The sequence below is a fragment of the Haliotis rubra genome, unplaced genomic scaffold (genome assembly GCF_003918875.1).
Source record: "Haliotis rubra isolate DU_JTF1 unplaced genomic scaffold, ASM391887v1 Scf210, whole genome shotgun sequence".
Lineage (NCBI taxonomy): Eukaryota > Metazoa > Mollusca > Gastropoda > Lepetellida > Haliotidae > Haliotis > Haliotis rubra.
Window position 1 is genome coordinate 147,285 of NW_025766115.1, and position 16,261 is coordinate 163,545.

General features: G+C 43.1%; 2 protein-coding genes across 2 annotated transcripts in view; both read left to right on the plus strand.

The window, feature by feature from the left end:
- Window positions 1-168: 168 nt before the first annotated feature.
- Window positions 169-4,895, plus strand: LOC124276605 (SREBP regulating gene protein-like). Its single transcript, XM_046712247.1, has 5 exons — window positions 169-292; window positions 2,263-2,425; window positions 3,233-3,384; window positions 4,153-4,266; window positions 4,724-4,895. Exons 1-5 carry the CDS (start codon window positions 200-202, stop codon window positions 4,811-4,813), a joined length of 612 nt encoding a protein of 203 aa, XP_046568203.1. The 5' UTR covers window positions 169-199; the 3' UTR covers window positions 4,814-4,895.
- Window positions 4,896-4,916: 21 nt separating this feature from the next.
- LOC124276591 overlaps window positions 4,917-16,261 on the plus strand; it is a 57,739-nt gene continuing 46,394 nt past the window's right edge. The window contains 5 exon segments of the mRNA XM_046712238.1: window positions 4,917-5,057; window positions 11,393-11,539; window positions 12,956-13,086; window positions 13,789-13,891; window positions 15,483-15,633. Coding sequence (XP_046568194.1) covers window positions 4,950-5,057; window positions 11,393-11,539; window positions 12,956-13,086; window positions 13,789-13,891; window positions 15,483-15,633 — 640 coding nt within the window. The 5' untranslated portion in view covers window positions 4,917-4,949.

Genomic DNA, 16,261 nt, shown 5'->3' on the forward strand with positions numbered 1-16,261 from the left:
ACGTAAAGCTAAAAAATTCCTTACTAATGTTGATGGAAATGTGAGAATACCCCACATCATGTTTGCATGAAAGAACCTTGTTTCTTTTTAAAACTATATTATTTCAAAAGAACGCATAAATATTGCAACTAAAATACGCAAAATAATACGAAACAATTGACGGAAACATGCAGATTTGTATGTTTACCTTGCGATACCAATGTTTGGCACCCGTGTTTTGCGTAAACGCTGGGTGTTAGGAGTAATTTTCCTCGGATCGTTGATATATTTCCTTGCTGCAACATTTTCAAAGGTAACGTCAAATATCCATGTTGAAAGGTGAACTCTGTTGTACTCATTTTAGACAAAAATCTGAACAGTTTGCGAGTGATAAATCCCCACTGGACGATAAATCGATCAGTCAAACGGGTATGTACAGCTGATGGACGTCGGGATATGCTCAAGGACATCCCTCCATGATAACCCCCCGGTACATGTTGTGTTTCCGCATGCGCCCATCTCGGAATTCACTTGCAATATGATCTGACAATCCCCAAACCATTCTAGCATTGTGAACTTAATTAATCCGTGAATCATTGTCTCAACAGCTCAAGACTAGCAAAAAAATAAACACATTTCCCAAAATGTCTTGATATCCTACACAACCACTTTGATGGAACATTAGTGTACAGAGTTTGCCTGTATTAACCTACTATCATTATAATCCCACTGTCATCCAACTAAGCATGTTACTCTTCCGTCCTTGTTCAGTAGTCATAGTAATCCACAGATGTGTACTGAAAGTATGTGATCTAGACTACTGAACTAGACTATTATGTGATAGTTTTGTAGGAAATTCCATTTTGTGGAAGCTTTGGTAGTTGAGTTGGATACATCACTGACAGATATGAGTGAGTGAGATTAGTTTTACGCCACACTCATAAAGAGCAGGAGCATAGATTTGTGCAATTGGGAACCGATGACATTTGTCAACCAAGTCAGCAAGCCTGACCACCTGATCCCGTTAATCACCTCTTACGACAAGCATGGGTTACTGAAGGCCAATATTCTAACCCAGACTTTCATGTGTCCCCTCTGCGAATGTGTCTCTAATCCATGTGAGTGAGTTAGTTTAGCTTTATGCCCGCTTTTAGCAGTATTCCAGCAATATCACTATGATCACGGCGGGGGACACCAGAAATGGGTTTTACAGATTGTACCCATGTGGGGAATCGAACCTGGGTCTTTGGCGTGAGGAGCAAACACTTTAACCCACCACCCCTCAAACCCATGTAGAAGTCACATGGGGGCATTGGGGGTCTTTCACACTCTGAAAGTTATTGTAATGAAAGTTAGTATAATATCATTTATATTTTGTAATAAAGCATCATCGTTTTTAGTGATAGTGCACTTAAAAAAAAGAGAGGTGCACATCCCTGCTCTCTCCTACAGCATGTCATGAATCCACTGGACTAGTGGATAAAGACATCTTTGCAGACTGTTAAGGGATGGAAATGAGAAAGAGATAATCAAAGGTTACTCAGAGGGCCATACATTGATATAAGCAGTGTATCTTAAATAATCACCATTACCCAATTGCTTTTGAGTCGTTTATGACAAAATCTCATTGAAAAATCTATTTAGAAAAACTACTATACTGGGCATGATGTTGCTTTTTCAGCTTGTGTACCTGTATTTCTATACACATCATTATTTACTGAGTAGATGCAAGAATCTCGTGTAAATGAACTTTACCGTAGAGAATGAACTAAAGCAGTTTGTCTTGCATGTAGAAACTTACCATATGGTCTGTGGCACGTCCCAGTTGTCTAAGGTGATACATTTGGCTGGTCATAGTTGCATTGGATGGGCATACCAGAAACCTACAAATACAATTCAGGGTTCAAATCCGGGTTATCCAGATTTTTTGTCAAGTTGGTCAGCACTATAGCCCTTTTCATGAGCTCCACCAAAGAGGTAAATGTCTGAGGCCTGCTTCACTTCTGGCTTTTCTCACTGACTAAGCTGACACACGACACACTGTGATATATCTGGAATACTGGTAAAAGCACTGTTGAACCAAACTCACTCACCCACTCACTCACCCACTCACTCACCCACTCACTCACTCTCTCTCTCTCTCTCTCTCTCTCTCTCTCTCTCTCTCTCTCTCTCTCTCTCTCTCTCTCTCTCTCTCTCTCTCTCTCTTTCTCTCTTGTAGTGTAGTTTTATTCATATAATATGTGATGTGCTTGTTATACAAAATGTTTCCGTTTATTTCAGTCTGATGATCTAGTGTTGGAGGAGTACAAAGTGAGGAAAACCCAGCGTCAACCATTCCAGTGGCAAGCTAAGATACCAGATGAAACTGAGAACAATAACCGCACACTTCAAATACATTGTCGTAATTCTGTGCAGGGGAAACACCTTCTAGTAGATGAACGAGGTAAATTTGATACTATCACTATCAGCATGACCAGAAAGATACCTTATGGATTAAAGCTCAGTCATAAATTTGTCGGTCAAAAACATCTGAACTCCCTCAAATTAATCTATAAACACGAAGTTACAGTGAAACCTGCCAACACCGGCACCTGTCTAATCTGGCACACTGTCAAAACCAGCATAAACTTTTTCTCCCGTCATTTTACAATGATATTATGATCATTAAAACATTGTCTAATCCGGCACCTGTCTATTCCGTATTCCGGCACGACTTTCCAGTCCCAACAAGCAATTTTAGCTGTACTTAACACTGTCTAAACCGGCATGGGTATGAGCAGTCCAATCAAGGACCCATAATCCAATACACTAATTAATCCTCTTGGCACGCTAGATAATCAGTAAGTAGTGATTGTGCAGTGACATGGGTATGAGCAGTCAAAAGAATAATTATCTGTCATCAACATTATTTTAATTTGTTGCACAATTAACAAAGACCAAGTTTTACTGCACAAACGTAAATGAACAAAATGGATAACAAAGAAATTATTACACTCGAGCAAGTGTGTCATACGACTTATACGAAATTCGTGCAAAATTAGGTATTGCACTCTCGCTCGGGCAATACAAAATTTCACACTTGTTTCGTATAAGTCGTATGACACACTTGCGCATGTAATAATCTCTATTGATTACTCTACAGGACACTCATAATTCCTGTAAGAACCCTTGAAATTAGTAATTGGAGAACCCTTGAACTCTGTGAAATGCCTTGATGTGGCAGATGATACTGACATGTGTTTTTGTTCAGGGTATGTCTGTGAGAGGAAACATATAGGCCCAGGTTCCTGCTGTGATATTCGAGGCTCATCCACTCGCCGATACCAGTGTGAGAGCTGTCTGTCCAATGGTTGCTGTACAGTGTATGAATTCTGTGTCTCCTGCTGTCTTCAACCAGATAAAGTAAGTTGGTTACCTTTACATGATGTGCAGGATGACACATGTTGTTAATCAATACATTGAGTTATCTCAAGATTTAACTTATGTTATATTTGGGATAACGCTTTCTTAGTAAAGTACAGATTCTAGTACTTTTGTTTGGTTGAGTCCCATCAGGGATTCGAACCCACAACCTCAGACACCCTGACTCTGAGGGTGTGGGTTCAATCCTCGGTGGGACTCAACCCAACAAAAGTACTAGAATCTGTACTTTACTAAGAAAGTGTAATCCCAAATATAACATATGTTACATTTGACCGCTTTCTAAATGGCATTGTGTATTTCATATCTCAAGATTATCTTAGAAGGATGTCATACTTTTTGAGAGGAATTGTACTAACCAACTTCAGCTACAATGTGTTAAAACATTGTTATCAATCGAGTTTGGTCCAATTGAATTAGTTAGGGTCAAGCTTCAGTTAGTACCGAGCGCACCGTGTCACCGTTAAAACGATAGGCCGCTCCGTCAGCGTTATTTACGCCTCTGACTAGTTATTGTATTCTCCTTTGTGCTACGATCATTTTGCATAATGACACATAGCTATGTTTCAAGAGCCTCTAATCCAACATAGCAAAGTTTAGTGACCTGTTTCCAAGGTAGATTGATGTCTTGATATAACCCCTGTTAATCATAATGTTGTGTACATGGACCTATATGCTAGTCTTTTTGACTAGATGTGAAACATGACGTCTTTTGACACTCTTGATCTAAGTATGTTCCTTTTTTTGCAGAAAACTTTATTGAGAAGAATATTACGAGAGGCCAGCAACGAACCATTTAACTTATTTTCACTTGTATCGGATCACTTTGAATTGTGTCTAGCCAAGTGTCGTACATCATCCCAGGTGTGTAATCATCAAACCAGCATGTTCTTTTAGTGGACCATTAATATGCTGGCCCACTTCACAAATAACAGTATTTAAAATGATTCAACTGCATGACCACTCTAGTGATAATGGAAATTACAGTCTCCCTGTATTGTGTTATTGTTAACATGATGACGATAGAAAATCATGAATAGTTAAACTTACCAAATTCTTACACCATGATTGATTTGACTGAAGTACTACTTAAACAAGCAGTATTCAAAATCAAGGAATGTTTCAGTCCTTGAGGTATTTTCACATGGTATTTGACTCTAGAGAGCCCTCATTCTTCGTCGTTGGACATGACACAAACGGCAAAGACCTCTTCATTTTCAACATGTTCAAGTAAAAAATATTTAAACATTGAACCAGCATTAACCCCAACTCCCTTGCTAGCTACATAGCTCGCTTGACAACTCTTATGATTTCTTTTCAGAGTGTGCAACATGAAAATTCCTACAGAGATCCCAAAGCAAAATTCTGTTTTGGAGAAAATCCCCCCGATCTTCAGGCCGTTGTTAACTGAGGTTGGCTCAGGGTAGACATTGGAGAGATGACGTGTATATAGTTGTACAGTTGTATAAAGACAGATGTACATATCCCTCCACTATTGTGTACATATCAGTGTATTGTGATATTGTGTTGTATTGTATATTGTGAAAATGCCTGGAGCTAATGAAATCAAGCCCACGGATGAGCAGCCTTTCCGTCTGCAGTGGCTCAATTCCTGCTACCAACAGACACTTCTGCCTGATGCACCATGGCATGGTGTAAGTATTGTTTTGTGTAATGTAAGCATGGTAGGCAGGGTGATGGGTTAGCTTAGTGGTTAAAGCGTTCGCTCGTCACGCTGAAGATCCGGGTTCGATTCCCCACATGGGCACAATGTCTGAAGCACATTTCTGGTGTACCCCGCCGTGATATTGCTGGAATATTGCTAAAAGCGGCGTAAAACTAAACTCACTCACTCATACTGTAAGCTGTTAAATGCAAATATATGTCAAGGCCTAGAACAGGTTTTCTCCCAGTGTAAATATTAGAAGAGAAGATATGCTTGTCATTATGGATTCAATTTTGAGGAATTAGACTCTCATTTGGTGAAATGTATGGATAATGGGTACGATGTGATATCTTGTATTTTTCCTTATCCTGACCCATGCTAATTAAGCTTGTCTCCTTCCTCTTGCGAATGATAGTGGAACACTTGAAATCCCTTTAACCCCTTTAAAAAAGCGGACGTAAAATCACTCACCCAAGAGTAGCATCCCTTTCCTCCCTTTGGCATCCAAATGGTCACATGATCGGCCATATTTGTCACTCTCTCCTTCTTTGCCCTTGAGGACGGTTGTGAGAGCACCTGGGTCCCTATATGGCACATATCCTTTTATATTTTCGGACCTTACATCAAAATTATTGCTGTATACGTTTTTAGGATTATATTCTACATTACGGTTTGAAATTTGATCTAAATCTTCCATTGTTTGACATGTGTTTTCTTCATGTTTACAATTGATGAAAACTTGTATTCGTTGTAGGTACTGAGCGTCTGCGGCTGACCCGCATATATTATGTCCTAATTGCACTGTTTCATGTTCTTTCAGCTCTCGCTGTGAGTTTTGTGTAAATTTAAATTCGGTTGAATTTACTAATTACCTTTTTTCCATCCATAGACGTGCTAAGGACTGGGTATGTAGGTATTCTCAAGTCATGTCTAAATCGAGTGATTGCGCTGATAACCGTGTGTTAACCACTGCTGCAGATATTCGTAATTCGAGTGAATTGCTGAACGTTTCTCAGGAGCAGGTCGATGTACCAGAGGTGAACGCCGGAGGCCATAAGAGATCATCATCTACTGAGCTGACCTCATCGCAGATAAAGAAGGCCATATCTTCAGCTTCACAGAAGAAGAAAGCTACTACTATGAAGACTTCAGTGAAGTCTAAGATCAGCTCTACTCAGAAGGCGAGGTCTTTCTCAGCCGAGATTGTTCCTCCGGAAAAAGCAGATGTTTATGATGATCCACCCATCCTCATACCTGAAGTCACCATCGTCAGTAAGAAGACGAAGCCTGCTTCTACAGCTACATCGGCATTGGTATCAGCGCAGACATTGACAGAAGACCTACTATCAACGCAGACATCGAGTACCAGAGATAGCAGCAGCGTCAACTCTTCATGAGTGCAGCGAGCCTTAGATGACGTCTCTTCAGTATCAGATGCATCATCCCTGCAGCAGTCTCTTCAGACAATGCAGAACTTCAACCCGGGACTGTTCATGCAACAGTTTACAGACCAGATGATGTCAATGATGGAACGTCGCTTTGCTCAAAAGAAGGCTGCTATGAAGACCACTACAATGTCTACTAGCCTGCGTGAAGGCTCTACAGTCTCCCCTCCATATCTAGATGGAGAGGGAAGCCTGCGCAAAGGCTCTCAGACACGACAATGTTCCCCATCTGAAGTAGACGCCCCAGAGAGTGCTGCTAAGAAGTCTCCATGCAGGAAGGAATCAAGGCGTTCTCCCAAACCCTACAGACATTGCAGATATGAGTCGTCATCTCCATCGGACTCTGACGCCCATCAAGAACCTGCGCGAAGACACTCCTACAGAAGGGAAACTACGTCCAGGAATCCACCTTCGCGAATATCTAGAGAAATATCTCAAATCTCCACGAAAGATTCAAGATCACATCGGCGAAGCTCATCTTATAGATCATCCTATAGACTCAAGTCGTCGTGCATCCTTAGAGCGAGAAATGTCTTAATCAGAAGATGAAGGTGAAGGCGTCTTCTCCGATACGGAAATTTAACTCCTGGATCGCCAATGGCCAGGTTCAGAACAACTGGAGTCTTCCAGCCCCAGCCGTTCCTGTACAACCTTCGACAGTGGGTGGACGTCTTCAACGGTACTGGGAGAATTGGGGGAGACTACAGGACGACTACGTATCCCAGATACTGGGCGGAGGGTACAAGATACAGTTGGAAGCCACTCCGCCGCTCACAAGCAACCCGATGGCCTTCAACAACACAGCCGACCGGTTAGAGAAACTGGACCCTACTCGACAAAGAGGCAGTAGAAGAGATAGATCAAGATCTCATCACTCCCGGGTTCTACTCCCCAATTTTCCTGGTACCGAAGAAACATTCCAAGGAGAAATTTCGGCTCATCTACAACATGAGGAAGTTCAACCGGGAGTATCTACGCAGACCAGCAAAAGTCAAGATGATACATCTTCCTCAGCTCTGACCTCTCGTTCGTCCAGCAGACTTCCTTGCCAGCATAGATCTGCAAGATGCATACCTCCACATCCCTATACATCCAGACTCAAGGAAATACCTATGTTTCCTTTTCAATGGACAGCACTTCCAGTGGAAGGTTTTACCGTTTGGAATATCGTCGCCCCCCTGGTTGTTTACTCAAGTGACCAAGCCCATCGTCACATGTCTACATCGTCAAGGTCTACGCAGTGCTTTCTACCTGGACGACGGTATTCAAGCTCATCAAGATCCCAGTCAACTCAGACTGCAACTAGACTTCACCACCAGGCTGCTCACTCAACTAGGATGGCTAGTGAATCTCCTCAAGTCGGAATTGGAGCCGAAAGATCTGCAATATCTAGGAATTCTACTCATCACACCAGTGAATCATATAGTCGTTCCAGGGGATCGTTGGGTCAAAATACAACAGATGATACCTCAACCATTGCTCTCTCCGTTGACACTACGTGCTTGGCAAAGCATGCTCGGTCTACTCACCTCAGCTCAAGACATGACTTGCAGAGGGAGATTACAGTTGCGCCCACTACAAGTATTAGTGAACGCCCACCTAGACAGCCTAGATCCATTAATACTACCGGACAGCCTGAAACCATGTCTCCTATAGTGGACTCGGAAGTCGAACGTTTGCGGAGGGACCTTTTTGTCAGAGCCAGTTTGCAACACTCATCTCTACGTGGGATGCCTCCCTACAAGGATGGGGTGCGCACTTCAACAACGAAGTGACAGCAGGGAAGTGGTCGAGTCAGGATCAGAAATCACACATCAATCTGTTGGAGATGAAAGCAGTAATCAACGCTTTACAACATTGGTCCAGCGTACTAAAGAACGCACGACTCATGGTACACACGGACAACTCCACAGTGGCGTTTTACATCAACAAACAAGGGTCAACAAGATCAACAAGTCTGCTACAACTCAGCTTTCTCCTGTTCAGCATAGTCGACGACCTGAACATCTACATGAAGGCATGCCACATTCCAGGAGCAAAGAATGTCATAGCAGATGCCCTATCTCGTCCACTACAACCATCCCCGACGGAATGGATGTTGCATCCAGAAGCATTCCAGTTCATCAGACAGACTTTACGATCCCCACTAATAGACCTGTTTGCAACAAAGTTCAACAAACAGCTACCAACGATCGTCTCACCGATTCCAGATCCTCAGGCATGGGCAACAGATGCTCTAAGCATCTCATGGGAAGGACTAAAAGCTTACGCGTTTCCGCCTCCTGCACTACTACCACAAGTACTACAGAAAATCAAGCAGATGACTACGTTGCAACTGATTTTGGTCGCGCCCTACTGGCCAGCGAGGGTATGGTTTCCCGTCCTCATACAAGGATACAGGATAACTCGGAAGTCCAACCCTGAAACTACCAGAGTGGTCGAACCTATTCGTCCATCCACACACCAAGCAAGCTCACAGGAACCCGACACTGTTCCAGCTGCACGCGTGGAGCGTATTAAAGCTTGCCTGAAGACTAGAGGGTACTCCGCCAGAGCAACAAAAGCAGTAACACTAGCTCTACGCAGATCAACTCACAACTTGTACGACGACAAGTGGCAGAGATTTGAACAATATGCAAAGAGGAAAGGCTTTACAGTGGTGAAAGCAACACATCCTCAAGTGGCGGAATACTTATGTCATCTATGACAGACGAGACACTTAAAAGGTTCAACACTTTCAGTGTACTTAGCTGCCCTCAGTACAGTTATCACCATGAAAATGGGTATCAAGCAGACCAAAGTACCAGAGATTCTGGCACCACTACGCTCGTTCAAGTTGGAAGACCAACAAAAGAAATTTAAGGCTCCTGCCTGGGATCTCAACGTAGTTTTACAACATCTCACCAGTGATGCCTACGAACCTCTAGAATGGACATCCTTTGAACTACGAACTCAGAAAACGCTGTTCCTGATTGCCCTAGCAACAGCTGCAAGGATGTCAGAAATACATGCTCTGGACTTTGAACGAACACGATTTGAATCAAGACATCGTGACATCGTACATCAGGGACTGAGATGGGATTTTATCGTCAAGAACCAACTGCCTGGTCAGCCTGACAGACAGTTCCACATCCCAGCACTATCTACAGTCCTTGGGCCACAGGATACGCAGGATCTTTCCTTATGCCCAGTCAGAGCACTTAAAGTAGTCTACTTACAAAGAACCAAAAACAAGGAGACGAAAAGTCAAGCGCCTATTCATCCCCTTATCCACTGAGACGCCCACGGAAGTCTCTAGGACAGTGAAGCCTATAAAGCAGCAGGACTTGAGCTCCATCAGCCTCCAATCCACACAAAGTCAGAGCCCTGGCGTCAACACTTGCTCTGTATGGAAACTGCTCGATAACAACTATAATGGAGGGCTGCTTTTGGAGATTGAACACGGTGTTTGCCAACCACTACCTCAGAGACATTGCCACTGAAGACGTCTCAGGCATTCACCAGTTTGGGCCACTTGTTGTAGCACAACAACTAACGGTTCCACAAAGGCGCTGAGTAAATCTCACCCCTTTTATCACGTGACCTGTGAAAACCAACGCTCTGGAGAGCAATGGCTATAAGTCCATGCACACCTCTAGGACAGACTAGCATGAGTGATAGACCCTGTACTTGTATAGGACATACTCGTACATGAAGAAGGGTCGCATCTCCACTTGATGCGCGCATCAAGAGATGGAGTTGTAATAGATAACTAATGGAATATTAGTTTATCTAAAATCCACACGAAAATGTCAGGAGGAGTTTCGGAGAAATCTGACAAGTTGTGGTCCCCCCAGACTCATCAGAGAAGTTGAAAGAATCTTCAGCTGTGCCATCATAAGTTCCGAAGGGGGGTAATACAGGACGTAAATCTACAACCAGTGAATCCAGAACGTGGTTTGACCCACCACCGTTTCCGACAGATTCAGCAAGCATAATTAGCATGAGTCAGGATAAGGAAAAATATGTAATTTTCTGACTAAAATTGATATTTTATACTTATCCTGACTCATGAGGTTAGCCCTCCCAACCTCCCCTCTTATGGCACTCTGGATTTCCCTGTAAATCCGGGTGTCGGGCTTACATACGGAGAGAGTGACAAATATGGCCAATCATGTGACCATTTGGGCGCCAAAGGGAGGAAAGGGACGCTACACTTGGGTGAGTGATTTTACGTCCGCATTTTTAAAGGGAAATTCAAGGGATTTCAAGTGTTCCACTATCATTCGCAAGAGGAAGGAGACAAGCATAATGAGCATGAGTCAGGATAAGTATAAAATATCAATTTTAGTCAGAAAATTACATACTTGTATCAGTTTGAACATGCTCTAATCAAACTATACAAAAACTGAAGATTCATATACTCTCAAAAAACAGCAACACATGACCAGATACAAGGTCAGTTGTGTATGTGATAGCTGAGTCAGTTGTTCAGGATGACACTTTCATAAACTGTGTTCCAACCCATCTCATAGATGTTCTACGGATTCAGTCTGATGATTTAAAGGTCCGGAGTAAACCTGTACATTGTAGTTCCATAGGAATGCTGTTTTCTGAATGGTTTTGAAAAAGGACATTGATATGGCTCATCATGTTCGTAATACGAACATTGTGTGGATGTAGGATTTCACCACGATAGCGTTTTGTTGTCCAGTTGACTTGACCAGATTTGTAATGCTAGTATCAGTGTGGGAGATACCCACCCACACCATTACACTTCCATCTACTCTATGTAAGTGGTAGTCCACAAAGATAGGTTCATTTTCCTTCCTCAACATATTTAGTCACATATGTTAATTTGGAGAGCTGAAGATCACAAGAATTGTGTGTCATATTTCAGATTGAAAGTAAGGTGGCGGAAGTGCTGGCACAGCGGGTAGAGAAACAGTTCATCCATGCAGAGAGACGGGAAGCGCTGCTAGATGTGCTGGGTCAGCAGTTCGTGGACTCATACCTCAGTAAAGTCAAAAGAGATCCACAGCTGCTGGTAATTACCTGTACCTTTGGAAGCAAGGATTTTCAGGGTTAAAGTGAAATAATTAGATATCTGTAACAGTGTGGTGTCATTCAGTATATACTTACACACTTGAACACCTGAAGGGTTTTCAAGGAGGCATTGCTGAATATGAAGTTAAACATCAAAGAAACAAACATAAGAATAGAATCAGCTATTAACCCAAGCTTAACTATGTTAATTGTAAGTAGGTGAAATTGGTTGGCTGCTTGGGCAGAAAGATTATAATGTCATCATATTCAAGTGTTGTTAATGTTCATATCAACCCAGTATTTCCTTTTTATCCCACCGGCATGTAATGCGGTGGGATATAGTCGTCGCCTTGTCCGTCCGTAATCATTTTGATTCCGGAGCATAACTCAAAGACCGTTCGATATTTTTCAACAAAATTTGGTAGATATGTCAAACATAACCTAAGGTGGTGCCTTTTGCTATTTACAGATTATTGTCATTTTTATTTTTCTCGGTTTCCATGGAAACGTTTTGGACTTAGTCTTAAAAAGGGGTGGGCTTCGTTTCCGGAGCATAACTCAGAAACCGCTCGATATTTTTCAACAAGACTTGGTAGCTATATCAAACAGAACCTTAAGTGGCGCCTTTTGCTATTTGCAGATTTGGGGCATATTTATATTTCCCGGTTTCCATGGAAACAATTCGGACTTAGTCCCAAAAGTGAGCAGTGGGCTTCGTTTCCGGAGCATAACTCAAGAACCGTTCAATATTTTTCAACAAAACTTGGTAGCTATATCAAACAGAACCTTAAGTGGCGCCTTTTGCTATTTGCAAATTTGGGCCATATTTATTTTTCCCGGTTTCCATGGAAACAATTCGGAAAAAGTGAGGGGTGGGCTTCGTTTCGAGCATAACTCAAGAACCATTCAATATTTTTCAACAAAACTTGGTAGATATATCAAACAGAACCTTAAGTGGTGCCTTTTGCTATTTGCAGATTTTTGTCATTTTTATTTTTCTCGGTTTCCATGGAAATGATTCAGACTTAGTCCCCAAAGTGAGGGGTAGGTTTCTTTTCTGGAGCACAACTCAAAAACTTCTTAATATCTTTCAATAAAACTTGGCAGATATGTGAGGCAGATCTTGAAGTGGTGCCTTTTGCTATTTGCAGATTTTTGTCATTTATTTTTTTCATGATTTCCATGAAACGATTTGCACTTAGTCTAAAATCAAGCTGGACTTGAAGTAACTGTCAGATGATTTGTTCTTTCAAAGATGTGGGGCCCGGGGGGATATGTCATCTTCTGATGACTCTTGTTCAATATTGATATTGCTGAAACAGAGTAAAGTTTGATGTGAAACAACAAATGGTCAAAGGAGAACGCAGGATTCAGGTACGGAGCTAGCTTGCAACAATGTTGATGTTTCTTATTCCAGGAACCACCTAACATGTTGAAGGAAGAGAGACAGAAGCTGATTGTTGAGGCTCAGTCCTGGCTGAACAGTCAGATGTACCGAGCAGTGAAAGATGTAGGGTACCAGAGGATCATCACTGGCTCTCAAGCTGAGTATGTTGCTTTTATTCTATGTAGCCCCATTGTAAAATGGATATGGTGCCTTGTCTTAAAGCAGAGCATCTGTTTGATCCTTAGCTTCATCATTCAAAAGATAGTCCTTCTTCCTCAGCATGGCGTTATTTGGATCAGATCACACGAAATATTCAGCCCCAAATTTGTTGCAAGTGTTAGAAAAAAACAGATTTATAATACAATTCCCAATTAATGATTTAGTTAAGCCAAACTTGGTGGCTTGGTCAAGGTATCTTGTATGTCGATGTTACTGTTACTAATGAACAAGAAAATACTTCCCTATATTCAATCCAATAATTTGACTTTTTGGCATCATGTTGAATGCAACTATAAAATACAATGTAAAAATTGTGAGAATGAGGAACCCTGCCAGGAAAACCTAGTCCAGGATCCTACATAAATCCCTGCACCTGTGGGGCGGTGGGGTAGCCTAGTGGTTAAAGCGTTCGCTCGTCATGCCGAAGGCCCGGGTTCGAATCATAACATGGGTACAATGTGTGAAGCCCATTTCTGGTGTCCCCCGCCGTAATATTGCTGGAATATTGCTAAAAGCGGCGTAAAACCATACTCAGTCAGTAAGTCAGCCCTGCACCTGTGTTGTCTCTGTCATATGGCAGGTGCCGACAGGGAAATTCTCTATTCACTCACTTATTGAAGACATTCTTACATTTCTTCCCCCAGTGATGAGCCTCCTCCTGGGTATGCTGAGTTCATGCAGCACACATTTGGTGTGTTTGTGAATGGACTGGACAGACAGTGTTATCTGCAGGAGATGGAACTGGCAGTAAGTAGTATTATATAATGTCTATTCGAAACATCAAATTACATTGCTCCAAAGCAGCTCCAAACATCCAAAACAACCTTTTGCTAGGTTCACAGCCAGTCCCCAGCCTCACAACCAGTCCCCAGCCTCACAACCAGTCCCCAGCCTCACAACCAGTCCCCAGCCTCACAACCAGTCCCTAGGCTCACAACCAGTCCCTAGCCTCACAACCAGTCCCTAGCCTCACAACCAGTCCCTAGCATCACAACCAGTCCCCAACCTCACAACCAGTCCCCAGCCTCACAACCAGTCCCCAGCCTCACAACCAGTCCCCAGCCTCACAACCAGTCCCTAGCCTCACAACCAGTCCCTAGCCTCACAACCAGTCCCTCCCCAGCCTCACAACCAGTCCCTAGCCTCACAACCAGTCCCTAGCATCACAACCAGTCCCCAACCTCACAACCAGTCCCTAGCCTCACAACCAGTCCCCAGCTTCACAACCAGTCCCTAGCATCACAACCAGTCCCCAGCCTCACAACCAGTCCCCTAGCCTCACAACCAGTCCCCAGCCTCACAACCAGTCCCCAGCCTCACAACCAGTCCCCAGCCTCACAACCAGTCCCTAGGCTCACAATCAGTCGCTAGCATCACAACCAGTCCCCAGCCTCACAATGAGTCCCCAGCCTCACAACCAGTCCCCAGCCTCACAACCAGTCCCCAGCCTCACAACCAGTCCCTAGCCTCACAACCAGTCCCCAGCCTCACAACCAGTCCCCAGCCTCTCAACCAGTCCCTAGCCTCATAACCAGTCCACAGCCTCACAATCAGTCCACAGCCTCACAATCAGTCCCCAGCCTCACAATCAGTCCCCAGCCTCACAACCAGTCCCCAGCCTCACAACCAGTCCCCAGCCTCACAACCAGTCCCCAGCCTCACAATCAGTCCCCAGCCTCACAATCAGTCCCCAGCCTCACAACCAGTCCCCAGCCTCACAACCAGTCACTAGCCTCTCAACCAGCCCCTAGCCTTACAACCGACTCCAAGCATCAGAAACAACCCCTAGCCTCAGAAGCATCCTCTCACAAGCAACTCCTATTATCACAACCAGACCATAGCCACACAATGGGCCTGACTCATTCAACTTGATGGTTATTGCTTATTGTGAGTCAACATAGTCACTAGAACTACATCTTGCACCAAGATAGTTTGACTTAATGAGACCGACAATAGGTTTGCCAGTGTAGTTTAAAGTGATGTCGTAGGGAAAAGCTGCTGCACTCTTTAATATGAGCTTCTGTAATGACACACTGCACAAGTGGCTTTGCTGCAATTTGGTGTGCACAGTTGGTTTTCCTGAGGTGCAAGAAAGTTGGGAATTGACCTCGATTATGTCTGTAGGTTTGTCAACACCATGCCTGTAATAATGGGTTTTAGCAAAGTGGAAAATATCTAAAACCTGCATCATTTAAAGATTTTCACCCACAGTGTGATATAACAGCAATGCCGTTCAAATCAGTGACCAACCAGACTCACTCATTCTGTTACAGAACATGTTTTGTTATCACTAAAGTATCATGCAAACCATCATTAAACCAAACTCTCTCACTCATAGCACCAGAAGCAAAAGGAATTACTGAACAAGCGGAAGGGTCTCAGGGATGCCATGTACAGACTGCCAGCACCAAGCAGGTTCAAACCAGCATCCTCTGCAACATCATCAGCCACCAGCAAATCATCAAAACCATCCACAAGTCAAATCAAGAGTAAGTACTGTAACTGTAGTTAGTGCTGTAGTCACTGTAGTTAGTGCTGTAGGATCATGGGGAATTTAACCTGGGTCTTCGTGAGTAAAACGACAAAGAAGTGTTTATGTTTGGGTTGCACAGTGACCGTGGAAAGAGGATTAAATCGCTACAATAACTACAGATTGCAATTTTCATATTCTAGGGCATACTGTTTGTCATTCAAATGTCTTTTTATTTGGTTGTAATATCATAGCTATTAAAGACTGTCAGAAGTTAATGAAAATTTCCTTATAAGATTTTTCTCAAGCAAAATCATTGGATTATGGACAGACTTAGTCAGATATGGCTGAAGGAAATTTTTAACTAATCCTGCACTACTTACTTACTTCCTGCACTTATTGCTTACGGCTCGAAAAGCGTGGCTTGCCAGACGATGTCAAAAAGACGTAGAACTGCAATCACTTCCTGGTCTCGGCTGCTTACTCGTCTGCGCATGCGTCACCGGAAGGTGACGTCAGCCACCTCAGATTATTGCTTTTCGCACGCCTCGTTAGACGTGTTGTTTGCCAGCTCAACTTGTATCCCACGGGATTATATTTTGTGAAGCATTAATAAAGACTGACTTTGTGTGTATTTTGTTTTGTAC